This window comes from Microcebus murinus, chromosome 16, assembly GCF_040939455.1.
Source record: "Microcebus murinus isolate Inina chromosome 16, M.murinus_Inina_mat1.0, whole genome shotgun sequence".
NCBI lineage: Eukaryota > Metazoa > Chordata > Mammalia > Primates > Cheirogaleidae > Microcebus > Microcebus murinus.
In genome coordinates this window covers 40,722,949-40,736,318 of record NC_134119.1, presented here as the reverse complement: position 1 = coordinate 40,736,318, position 13,370 = coordinate 40,722,949, and the positions used below count along the sequence as shown (strand labels likewise).

The 13,370-nt window shown below is 45.6% G+C and overlaps 1 protein-coding gene across 1 annotated transcript; it reads left to right on the top strand.

The window, feature by feature from the left end:
* The first annotated feature begins 7,139 nt into the window (after positions 1-7,139).
* On the top strand, positions 7,140-9,185 carry SLPI (secretory leukocyte peptidase inhibitor). Its single transcript, XM_075993416.1, has 4 exons — positions 7,140-7,213; positions 7,818-7,987; positions 8,443-8,592; positions 9,181-9,185. The coding sequence occupies exons 1-4, from the start codon at positions 7,140-7,142 to the stop codon at positions 9,183-9,185; spliced, it is 399 nt and encodes a 132-aa protein (XP_075849531.1).
* Positions 9,186-13,370: the final 4,185 nt, after the last annotated feature.

Genomic DNA, 13,370 nt, shown 5'->3' with positions numbered 1-13,370 from the left:
GATCAGATCACAAGCATACATCATGTGTGGAGAAGAGTGAATAAATTAACACCTATACAACAAGAAACTTGGCTTTGGTTACAAGTCCGTGGCATTGATTGGAAGCAAGCAGACCTGAAGCCGAGTCAAGGTGTGGGTGACATTGCCAGGGAAAGTCTAGCATTGGCCCACAGAGTGGCTGCTTATTCCTGAAGGCAGTCCTCAGGCTCTACTGCACCAGGAGGAAGTGGTGGGGCAGGGGCATAGTGACAGGGATGACCCATGGCTTTGCCCTCCCCTATTGCAATGAAGGCCTGGAAGTACCAGTATGTGATGCTCAAACCCCTAAACAACTGTGAGAAGAAAGGCCAGTGCTAAGGGCATATATGGAAAAGCTTGTACTTCTTCCACTGTGAAAGATCCAGGAAAGGCTGACCTCACATAACCCCCTTCTTATGGCCACAACCTCTGGTGCCCTGGGCCATGGGTAAGACGTCGCTTGCCTGTTTATTCCTTTGGGGGATATCTGACTAGCATTTCTAACTTCAACACTTTCTTCCACCACCTCAGCAGTTTCGCCCAAGGAGCTATAGTCCAAAATCCAAAATTTAGATTCAATCTTATCTGCTGCTTTGACATCTGATAAAATTAGGGGGCACCTGGAATATTCTAACCTTGAGTTTCCTTCCCCATTCTACTCTTACAAATAAAGTGCCCTAGCAAAGCAACCTCCTTATCAAGGGAACACAGTTCCTGCTTATTCCTGAATGTGTGTGGGGGGGTTCAGTTCCCTTCCAGCCTGCAGAATTAGTCAATCATATCCCCCGGTGGAAAGCAGAGCACACCCTACACTCACAATACTGTAAGTCTTGCCTCCTGCAGCCCCTGGTTTTTCACTCTGTTCCCAGGTGCGAGCCCTGCTTGGCCCTGTGTGGCATGCAGTATCCTCCTCTCCAAGGCTGGGATGTTTGTCTCATCCGTCCAGCGTTGGGTGGCATGTGTTTGGCTGTGCTCATAACCCTAGGTCAGAAACGCCTTCTTCACCAATGGGGTGAAGAGGGAGCAATTAAAACAGGAGCCTGCAAGATCGCCCCAAGAATTCCTTTTACCCCAGTCCCCTCTGATCAGAGTCCTGAGAGTGAAGGCTGCTTGGGGGTGGGGAGCAGGAGGCCACATCTGTAAAGAGTCTTGGGTTTAAACGTCATTGCTGCCATCCTTGACCTCAGGCAAGCCCCTGCATCTCTCTTATCCTCCACATGGGTTAAGGATCAGCTGCAAAATCAGGAACTCCTCTAGCTAGTTTAAGCAGAAAGTGATTTATTATCAGGATGATGTTTCCTGTAAAACCACTAGAAGGGCTGAAGGAGGAGGCTGTACACTGGGTATTGGGGAAACTTCCTTCCGCTGAGTCACATTGCCTTGGCCCCAGTTCAGGAAGATGCCTGCTGGAGACCCATTCTGCCCCTGCCACGGTCTGCACCAGCAAGATCCATGTCCTGCACTCTGCTTCCCTCCTAACTAGTCTTGGTTTTAAATCTGACCCCATCACAAATCATTTCTTGGGCAGGGAGGTTTCGGATGCTTTTGCCACCGTTGTATTTCTCTGGCTTCTACTCCAGGTTCAGACATTTGCCGTGATTGCCCCCGGATCCTAGCTATGCCCATCCCTGCATTCTCTGGCCTTCTTTACTGCTGATTTCTTCTCCGAGGACGGCCACATTTCTCCATCTCTCCAGAACTGCTGAGAAGAATCCAACCTGGATGAATGGCCAAGTTCAAACCAAAGGAAGCTTAAAAGGGAAGGAGTTGAACACCCAGCCTCCCTCTCAAAGTGCACGGCTGCCCCTAGACCAACAGGGATGACTGGACTCTGACCCTCCTGTGTTTTCATTCTTTTCTCAGCCCATCTGCACAAGTGTTTGGGTTCTTTCTCTCTCTCTTTTTTAAACATCTGCTACTACTACCCTTACTGCACGTTAGCCAGTCTCTTGGAGCTTCTGGTCTTAAGGTCCTTCACTTCAGGAAAACTATGGAGGACTGGAGATGAATAGACAGCCACTGACGGCCTCTTCCTAGGTTCATGCACCAAGTCATTCATTTATTCCATGGCTCATCCATTCACTAAATTGATTTTCTGTGTCAGGCTAAGCACTGGGATACAGCAAAGAGCCACATAGACACAGTTCTTAAACTCATAGAATTTACTACTTACATTTATGGAGACCCACTGTTTACTAGTGCCAATAAAGAACAAAACTGATACAAGTTTTCCCCCTCAAGGAGGAGATCACGTCTAGAGTGGAGACATACAAATCCACAGGCAAAGAGGGAGATAAAGTGAGGCAGAGAGGAGGGGCCTCTAACACAAAAAGGGAGTCAGAGACCCCCTACTCTCTCCTCCCCCGATACCAGTGGACGGCAAAGCAGATGGTATTTGTGAGTACAAGCGAGGGAATCAACCAGACAGAGACATGAGCTTCAGGGACAGGAGTCATTTATTGTTTGGGGACTTTTCCATAAAAGCCATTCTCACTGGAGTTAAGTGATATCTCATTGTGGTTTGGATTTGCATTTCCTTGATGATTAGAGATGTTGAGCATTTTTTCATATGTTTTTCGGCCATGAGTCTGTCTTCTGAAAAATTTCTGTTCATGTCCTTTGCCCACTTTTTAATGGGTTTGTTTGATTTTCTTCTTGTTGATTTTCCTGAGTTCTCTATATATTCTAGTTATCAGCCCTTTATGGGATGTATAGCATGTGAATATTTTCTCCCATTCTGTAGGTTATCTGTTTGCTCTCATGATAGCTCTCTTGGCTGTGCAGAAGCTTTTTAATTTGATCAGGTTTATTTAGTTTTGTTGTTGCTGTGATTGCCTTTGGGGTCTTCTTCATTAATTCTTTCCCTAGGCCAATGTCTATAAGAGCTTTTCCAACATTTTCTTCGAGAATTCTTATAGTTTCATGCCTTAGGGTTAAGTCTGTTATACATGGTGAGTTGATTTTGGTGAGAGGTGAGAGGTGCAGGTCCTGTTTCAGTCTCCTGCATGTGGCCATCCACAGAGCTGCTTTCATCCAGATTCTAGAGCTGAGGATGAATGTGGTGCCAGGGGAGACATTTTGTTGTCTTTCTTTGGGAGGGAGGTTGAGTGCATGTTATGTAGGTGTTGGTGGTTTGGAAAGTATTTGAATGAAAATTTATAGTTTTATAGATTTCAGTAACCAAAAAGGGCTAGACTATAGAGGACACTGCTGTTTTTAGGACTGAGCATCCATTTTGCCCTTTTTCTGGTAGCTATATCCTAATTTACCCCTAATTTAGCTATACCCCTAAATTACCCACTCCCTTTCCTACTCTGGAAAACTGCATTGCATTTGGTGGTTTCACACAGTGATGAGTGCTATGGCTTTGGCTTAAACTAATTGGCATGTCCCATTTCCCTGACCCCAGTCATTGGTTTGAAGATTTAATTCTAGTCAATTTTAATCAGTTGTCTTACTCAGAAGTACTTATTGGACTTGAATTTGAGAAGATGGTAGAAGATGCTATAGCCTTATTACAAACACCTGGAGAGAGCCTAAGATTGAAGCCAACATGAAGGGAAGTGGAGTAGAGAGAATCTTCTGGGAGCTGTAATTTGAGCCCTTGATTAAATTGCACGTGAAAATAACACATATTGGTTTAGTTAGCACTCTCAGTTCTTGCATATTTCAGGCTGTTTTTTGTTTTTCCCCCCACAAGATCATCTGGGCAGTGCTTCTATCAGAAGCTCCAACCCTGGGCCTGGGAATGAAGTCCTCTTGGAGGGACTAGAATGAAGCAGCAGAGAGCTGACTTCTGAAGACTTGGGTTTGCACCTCACTGTGCCACGGACTTGCTGTGTTAGCCTGGGCAAGTGGGCTTACTTCTCTGAGGTTCCATTTCCTTCTCCTTAAAATGGGATGTCAAAGTGCTTGGTCCACTGTGAGGCTCTGGGTGCATGCACAGTGTCTATTTCTAGGATTATTCTTCAGAAAGGTTGGCTCTTTAAGGTCAAATCTCAGCTAGAATCCCAGGCTTGGGGCCTGGAAGGATCAGAATCTGTTCCAATGCTCTAATCTTAAAAATGGCCCAGAGAAATGATAAGTTCTACATCAAATGGTGGAGAGCTGGGATTCCAGCTCGGTAACCCGAGTCCAGTATCATCAGCATGTCGTCTCTCTAGCTGACCACGGGGCCTTGGAGGCCAGAAGTGATACTGTCAGGTGTGAGACCTCCATTATCTTTCAGGCACCCTGCTCTGCTTGGGTCACAGAGATTCCCTCATAGTGATGCTCTCATGTTGACCCCTGGCTTGGACACAGAACTCTCCAGTGGTGGTGATGACCAAGGCGTTGTATGCCATGGCCACGCCAGATCCTGCCACCTCCTGTCATGCTGCAAGGGGAGTTTCTCTGAGACTCATTTTCTCATTTGTGAAATGAGATGGCATTAGTATCTACCAAGCCCTACCAAGTTTTGTGTGAGGGCTAAGTGTTATACAACATGCAAAGCACTTAATACTGTGACTGGCTCAGTAAGTGCTTTCCCAATAAATATTAACGACGGTGATTATAATAATTGTCTAAAGTAACACAGCTCTTAAATGGTGAAGCCAGGCCATATCGAACCCAGGGCTGGCTGGTTTCAGAGTCTGTCATGTTTGCAGGATCCAGGCAAAAGGAGGTGGATTCTAGTGATTTGGGGAAATATTTTCCCAGGCTGATTCTAGTTCTGTTCTATAGTTTAATAATAATAATTCAGTTTTTCTTTTCCTTGTTTTCTTCCATACGTAGTCATGTTGGCAGTTTCTTACTGTCCAAGACTTATTTTTCCTTTTGTTTTACCAGATTGCTACAGTTTTGCTTTTCTTTCTTTTCTTTTCGAGATAGGATCTCACTCTGTTGCCTGGGCTAGAGGGCAAGTGGTGTCATCATAGCTCACAGCAACCTCAAATTCCTGGGCTCAAGTGATTCTCCTTCCTCAGCCTCCCAAGTAGCTAGGACTATAGGCATAGGCCACCGCCCCCAGCTAATTTAAAATGAAATTTTTAAAATAAAAATTTTTCAAGAGACAGGGTCTTGCTATGTTGCCCTGGCTGGTCTCAAACTCGTGGCCTCAAGTGATCTCCTTTAAAGTATTTCCTAATGATATACCACAGCCTCTATTTCATCAACCTTAGGCTACATGGATGCCTTGCCCAAGGGAGACAGAAACGCAGCCTTTGAAGGAATAAATTGCAGAACCCTGATCTGCACACCAACCATCTCTTTAGACGGGATTTCATAGGCAGACACCTGAGATCTACCACTGTCGGTTATTTCCTCCTGCTGCTGCTTTGATGGGTAGGATAGTTTTCACCCTTGCCCAGAGTCTGCTTGACCACCCCAACCCATGTGAATGTGAGCCTAAAAGGACAGTTCACCTTTCTAGGTTTTTTTTTTTTGGTTTTTGAGACAGAGTCTCACTTTTGTTGCCTTGGCTAGAGTGCCATGGCATCAGCTTAGCTCACAGCAACCTCAAACTCCTGGGCTCAAGCGATCCTTCTGTCTCAGCCTCCCAAGTAGCTGGGACTACAGGCATGGGCCACCATGCCTGGCTAATTTTTTGTATATATGTATTTTAGTTGGTAAATTAATTTCTTTCTGTTTTTGGTAGAGATAGGGTCTCGCTCAGGCTGGTTTCAAACTCCTGACCTCGAGCGATCCGCCTGCCTTGGCCTCCCAGAGTGCTAGGATTACAGGCGTGAGCCACCACGCCCGGCCACCTTTCTAGGTTTTATTAGGACGAGGATGATTGGCTGGGGAGGAAATGCAAAGCTTGTAAAATTCAAACTTGCTTGGGTGGAGAAATGCTAAGAAGGGGTGGTCAGGCCATCTGCTTGCCTCTAACGTGAGATCTGGCTGCCACTTCTGTCACCCATGGCCCTCCAGAGGTGTGGGAATGACCCCACTGTCCCCTGTTCTCATCTCTTTCTCAGTCTCAGCGCAGTGGTGTTCTTGGCACACTCTCTCCACCACGCCGGGCTGCTTCCCCAGGACTCCTGGCTTCTGTGTCCCCATTCCCCTTTGGTCATTATGGGATATTTTGTGTGTTTCATTCGAGGGCACATTTTAGGTTAAGTTATAAAGGCAAGCGCAAAGGTGAGAAAATTGGCCGAGGCTCCTGGGGTGAGTTTCTGGCCTGGGAGGAAGGAAGGCGAAATGGTGTCTCAGAGCCACAGTTTCCATCTTGGGACAGGTGGAGGAATTGAGGCCCAGAGAAAGGCAGGGGCTGCCTCACTCACGCAGCATGAGCCATGAGAACCTGGTCTCCTGCCAGAGGCTGAAAGAGAGTTCAGTGTTCTTTTCTTTTCTTTTGAGACTGTGAAACATACTGCATTTTAGCTAAAATCAGTGAATTTTAGCTGAGGGTAAAGATGGTATCTGCTGCCAGAACAGAGAGACCTGGCACACACCTCGCTCAGACCCGAGCGATGGGACACCTGCTCTGGACCTCACACTTCAGGGGCCTGTGTGCTTTGGAGCACTTTCCTCAACATTGGCCCTGCTCCCCTCCGGTGCTGAGGCCAGCCAGGACCGACAGCGCCATGGGGGCAGATAATGCAGGGCACTAAATATCTGCTGGTCAAGGGACACATCATCTGTACCTTTGAGAAGGAAATTGCATGGAGCGATCGGCAGAGTTTCGCAATGCCTGAGAGACTTAGGAGCGTGAGAACTTGGGAGGTATCGTACAAAGTCTCAGCTGGGCGTCTACAAGTCTGGTTTCAGGTCCGAGTCAGGTAGCATCTTTGCAACTGACCTCTTCTTCCCTTCTCCACCTACAAGGCTAATAGGCCTGGACCCCATGATGTTCAGGGCTCAGATGGACGCCTGAGATGGCCTCCTGATCAGCCTGTTAACACCCTTCTAGGCCAGTCCCTTCCCTTTCTTCTCGGGTATTCTGTGGGCCTCACAGTCTTGCCTGGAACAAGAAAGAGCCACAGTCTCCTTGGCATCTGGATTTCTGGTCTCTGGCTGAGCTTCCTGCCTACGCAGTAACAACTGGGTGGGGCCAAGAAAGTTCTGGTGGGGCCACGCCCACCTGTGAAAGTATAAATAACAAGCTTTGGCATTGGCCATCAGAGCCACTTGCCTTCAACATGAAGTCTAGTGGCCTCTTTCCCCTTGTGGTGCTTCTTGCGCTGGGAACCCTGGCATGTTGGGCTGTGGAAGGTTTCCAAGTCAAGAGTTGGAGTCTCCTGAGCTGCAGGGTCAGAGATGGGGTCTCTTGGTGGTGTGGGTATGTCCCCTTCTCTAGCTCTGATCTCTCAGCTTATGTCAGGAGACCTCCCAGAAGGTGGAGTACATGTCCATGGTCTCCCTGAAGGCTTCCGAGCATCTGGAAGTGCTTCCTTTAGGCTCCTCCCTCCTCCCCTCCCTTCTCCAACCTTGTCCGTGACTCTCCAGTCACCAGTCTCTCCCTGGTTCTCCTCTGTCTCTGCTTCTGCTCTTCAGTGGCCTCAGTCCTCAACATCTCTCAGGCTGGCTCTATCTTTATTTCTCTTGCTCTCCTCTCTGCCTTTGTGTATCTTTGTTTTGCCCTCGGGCAGGAGACCTTGCCTGGAAGCCCTCTGCTATTTTCCCAGGTCTGAGACTTCTCCTGTCCAAGTGTCTAGTTTAATCAAGCCTGTCAGTCTTCCCTGATACTAGATGGGCATGTCCCTTTGGACTTAGTGGACAGCCACTGAGGTGAGGGTCTCTCCTCCTGGAAAGTGGTGCTTTGTCCAGGAGTCAGGACGGCTACTCAGGCCCCAGCCCCCTCCTGACCTCTGGACCTTGTCTTTAAAAGGTGTGAAAGCTGGAGTGTGCCCTTTTAAAATCCCTGTCCCGTGCTTTAAAAAAGAGGAACCCGAGTGCTCTAGTGACTGGACTTGTCCCGGGCCAAAGAAATGCTGTTCTCATTATTGTGGCATCAGATGTCTGGATCCTCATAAGATCTCAAACTCATGTGAGCAGGTGGGGGAGCTGGACAGAGAGGAGTGACCCAAGGACACAGCATCCAGGGAGATGGGACTGGACGATGGGTCCTGCCAGGCCTCCTCCTTTCTAAGACTTGTTGAGCCCAGTTTATCAGTGGGTCAAGGAGTCACACTGCACCAGGCAGGAAGTTAGCCACTTGGCTGGGGTGTCCCAGGTAATCATCAGGGCATTCAGGTAGCCGGGCGGTAGGAAGCGTCCCACCCTGCCAGCACCAGACAGCTGGGCACCTGCATTGACTGGGGGGCTGATGTTGGAGGGGAGCCGGATGCCACCTTCAGGGGGTGCCTTAGGGAGGAGGTGGCAGGGATGGGGACGGGGAGGAGATGATGCCCCCACTCAGGCTGGAGCAAGGGGCTCAGCCCAAGAAGCAGGGGCCGGTGTCTAAAGTACAAGGCCTCTGACCTGAGGGCATGCTCTCATCAGTGAAGGAGAAGCCTGGGGAGTGTCCGTGGGTCTATGGCCATTGTCTGCTGGTTAACCCCTACGATTTCTGTGAGAGTGATGGCCAGCGCCAGGATAAATTCAAGTGCTGCAAGCGTATGTGTGGGAAGAGCTGCAGTTTCCCCGTGAAAGGTAAGCCGGTGGCTGGGACAGATCAAGCTTCCTTCCTCCAGCCCTTCTCAGCCTCACCCCACTGGAGGTCCAGCTGTGTGGCAGAGGGACTCCTGATCCTTACCCCGAGCAGAGCCTCTGTCTGGCTCCCCTGTCCTCCCAGAGCACTGTTCCCTAAGCCTTAGGGCAAGGATTTCCAGTGTCACCTGTGGCTTTGATTCTATTCCAGCTTTTCCAGGTGAGAGCCCTGGGCAAGGGATTTTCTGAGTCTCAGTTTCCTTATCTGTAAAATGGACATAACGAAATTGAAAGTGCTTTGTGAAGCACTATGTGCACTAAGTATTTATTATTCAGGTTATTTCCATCACACTGTTTAGGGTTAAAGCCCAAAGGATCAATGGAGTTTGAGGATAATCTAGTTCAGTGCTCTGAGTTTAGAGCTTTACAGTGAAAATGAGACTTGAACTCAGTCTCTTGACACCAAGACTCTTTCAACTAGACCACCACCTTGCTATTCGCTCCATCTTGGGGGGGTCTTTGGAAGGGAAGAATGGGGAGATGGTTTGACTGGTTCCTATACTGAAGCTCTTCTCTGAATTTCTCTCACAGTCTGATTCCTGCCACTGGAGGAGGCACTGGAGATCTACTCTGTTTGGCCTGGGAGCTCCCTTTCTGCTCCGGACTCGGATGGATGGGCACTCTGTGCTGAGGGTTTGGTTCCACCAAACCCACCTTGGGGAAAGGCTCGGCACACAGTAGGCTTTCAGGAAATGCCAGTTGAGCAGTGAATGAATAAATGAGGCTATTTATCTCTGTGCATCCTGCTTCTGTAATTCACTGGGAGTATGAGTAGGGTGGGTGGCAGCGAGGGAAGGTCTGGATATGAGTCTTCCCTCCTACAGACAGGAGGGGACGGAAGAGCCTTAGGGGGCTGGGCAGACTTGAGCTTGCATCATGAATCTGAAGGTACTGGCTCTGTGACTTTGGACAAGTGACTTTATCTCCTAAGTCTCAATTCCTTTATCTGGGAGGTGGCAATACAAATCAGTTTCTCGCAGTGTTTGGAGCACTGGGGAATGCATCGTAACAAATAGCAATGTTACTGGGCCGTGGCAGGTTCTCCGAAAATGTTGGCCGCTTGCTGCCTTCTGGGGTGATTTTGAGTCTCTTTCATTTCTTCTCTCTCTTAAGACACTATTTGTTCCATTTGCAGGTAAGAATATTGCCATAATGGATCACGTGTATGAGGTGCTGTTGGCCAGGACGGGCAAGGGTGGTGGAGTTCTTGACCTACGGAGCACTAGTAACAGTATCGATTGCTGGGGTGCAGGAGCAGCCAGAGAGTTCTGCCCCACATTGCTCTGTGCTCCTGGACTCTAGCAGAGACCACTTGATTAGATAATGATCAAAAAGATAAAATACTGTAATTCCATCCTTTCTTGGAGAAGGTCATTGAACTAAGAAAATATTCCTTACTACTTTCAACCAGTGCTCCAAGAGCAGTAACTGGATGTATTAAGTTAACCAACCGTTCAGTGAACAGGGAAAACGGGAAGGGCCATGTTATTTATTTTATGAGTGTGGTAGACACCCTCCAAGTTGGGCCCCGATGATCCTCGCTCCTTGGTACTCACAACCTGCAGAGGCCCCTGCCATGTTTCTCCAAGGTTGGGCTGTGTGACCCATAAAATACTGCAGAAGTGAGAGATGGTTACACCCTTACGAGATTAGGTGATATTAATACAAAGCCTCCAGCTTCCACTGTGGAAGCGTGCTCTCTCATTTCAATCCCTTACTCTGGGGGAATTCAGTGGCCACGTCATGAGGACACTCGGGCCATTTGTGGAGTGGCCCACAGGGTGAGGAACTAACATTCCTGGTGAGCGAGCTTGGAAGTGGATTTTTCAGTCCCTCTCTGCCTTGAAATGACTGCAGTCTCAGCAGACAGCTAGACTGTCGCCTCATGAGAGACCCTGAGCCACCCAGTTCAGCTACTCCTGGATTCCTGACCCTCAAACTGTGAGATAATGTTCGTGGTTTTAAGGTGCTGCATTTTGGGGCAACTCGTTATGCAGCAATTAATAACTAATACAGTGAATTTGGCATACATTTGGTACTACAACTAAATATGGACAGTAGGAGAAAAGATAATTATGAGCCAATGTCTCCTTCTAAACATAGGTGTGAAGATCCTAAATAAAATGTTATAAGCTAAAATTCATCAGAGTTTCAAAAGCTTTCCTGAGATTCAATGTGAATGTGAATTCTTTGTTAAAATTAAGAATAGAAGCGAAAGAATAGAAATTAATCCAAATAAAAGGAAACCCACCTGAAACTCTGTGGCAAAACCTACATTCAATTTCAGAGGAATTATCACCCAAATCAGAAAGAGAATAAGGGTCACCGCTATTTTTCAACAATGTATGAGATATATAAAACTATGTAAAGAAATGAGATAAAGGAATAAGATGTATAAGATTGGGAAAATAGTCATTATTTGCAGACAGTTTTATTTCCTACCTAACAATTTAAAACATGCAAATAATATTGATAAAATAAGATTTATCCAAGTTGCTGGGTATAAGGCCTATATAAAATTTTATAGAATTTCTACACCATTATCCATAACCAATCAGAAATAATAGAAGTAGAAATAAACAATCAAAAAAATAAACTCTACAAAATAACCTAGAAATAAACCCCAAATTTGTGCCAGACTTTCATGGATTAAAATATTTTTTTTTAGTGGAGGTCTAAAATACAAACTCAGTAGATGAAGAAATAATATTTGTATCTGAGAAGACTTAATAAGGTAAAGATGGAAATTTCTTTAAAATCATTTCTAAATCCAATGTAATTGCAATAAAAACCCAATATGATCTTTGAAATGAACTTTAAAAAGTTATCTTACAGTTAATATATTAATATAAAAGTTGCAGAAGAGCCAATAAAAATTTTTAAAAGTACAAGAATGGAAGCTGGCCAGACCAAGTATCAAAACATGGCAATGGTATAATAGTTAATGTAGTATTATTTTGGTACTCAAATAAGCAAATAGTCTAATGGAACAGAATATAATGTCTAAAAGGAAACCTGAGGATTTGTAGAAATTTGTTATATGAAAAGGAGGAATTTTTACAACTGAGTAGGACAAGCTCAAACTAGTAATAAAAGCATTTGGCTTTTTTTCTTTTTACAGTTCGAACTGCCACACTTTTATTGTGTTTACCAGTAAACCTTAACATAGTTATTTGATTTCCATTTATTATTTTCAGCCACTAATTTTTTAAATTTATTTATAATTTTTAATTGACAAATTATAATTGTATGTACTTATGGGGTACAAAGAGATGTTTTAAAATATGTATACAATGTGGAATTATTAAATCAAGCTAACATATTCATTACCTCACATACTTACCATTTTTTTGTGGTGAGAACTTTTGAAATTTACTCTCTTAACAATTTTGAAATATACAATACATTATTACAACATATAGTCATCATGCTGTGCAATAAATCTCAAAGTTTATTCTTTCTGTCTAACTGAAACTTTGTATCCTTTGACCAACATCTCTTCCTCCTAACCCCCAGCCTCTGATAACTACTATTTTACTCTACTTCTATGAGTTTGGCCATTTTAGAATCCACATATAAGTGAGATCATGTGGTGCTTGTCTTTCTGTGCCTGATTTATTTCATTTAGCATAATGTCCTCCAGGTTCATTCATGTTGTCACAAATGACAGGATTTCCTTCTTTTTCAAGGCTGAATACTATTCAATTGTGCATATCTACCACCTTTTCTTTGTTTGTTCATCCTTTGATGTGCACTTAGGTTGATTCCATTTCTCGGCAATTGTAAATGCTGCTGCAATGAACACAGGAGTGCAGATGTACCTCTGACATACTGACTTCATTGCCTTTGGATGTATACCCAGGAGTGGAATTGCTGAATCATAAGATAGTTCTAGTTTTAGTTTTTTGAGGAATCTTCATTCAGTTCTCCATAATGGCTATAGTAATTTACATTAACACCAACAGTGTACAAGAGTTCTCTTTCTTCCACATTCTCACCAACACCTGTTTCTTTTGTCTCACGCATTCTCTCTCTCACATTCTTCTATTTCTTTTTAATATATTTTTTTCTTTTTTTGAGACAAGAGTCTCACTCTGTTGCCCCAGCTAGAGTGCCGTGGCGTCAGCCTCGCTCACAGCAACCTCAAACTCCTGGGCTCAAGCGATCCTCCTGCCTCAGCCTCCCGAGTAGCTGGGACTACAGGCACTGCACCCGGCTAATTTTTCTAGTTTTAGTAGAGACGAGGTCTCAGTCTTGCTCAGGCTGGTCTCAAACTTCTTCTTCTTTTTTTTTTTGAGACAGAGTCTCACTTTGTCACTCAGGCTAGAGTGAGTGCCGTGGCGTCAGCCTAGCTCACAGCAACCTCAAACTCCTGGGTTCAAGCAATCCTCCTGCCTCAGCCTCCCGAGTAGCTGGGACTACAGGCATGCGCCACCATGCCCGGCTAATTTTTTCTATAGATATTAGTTGGCCAATTAATTTCTTTCTATTTATAGTAGAGACGGAGTCTCGCTCTTGCTCTGGCTGGTTTCAAACTCCTGACCTTGAGCAATCCGCCCGCCTCGGCCTCCCAGAGTGCTAGGATTACAGGCATGAACCACTGAACCCGGCCTGAAAAAAATATGTATTTATTCTTATTTACACTTGTTTTTACATGGAGGATAGCTTACTATATACATTGTTTTCACTTAATATTACTGACAAATCACTCCATCTCAGTG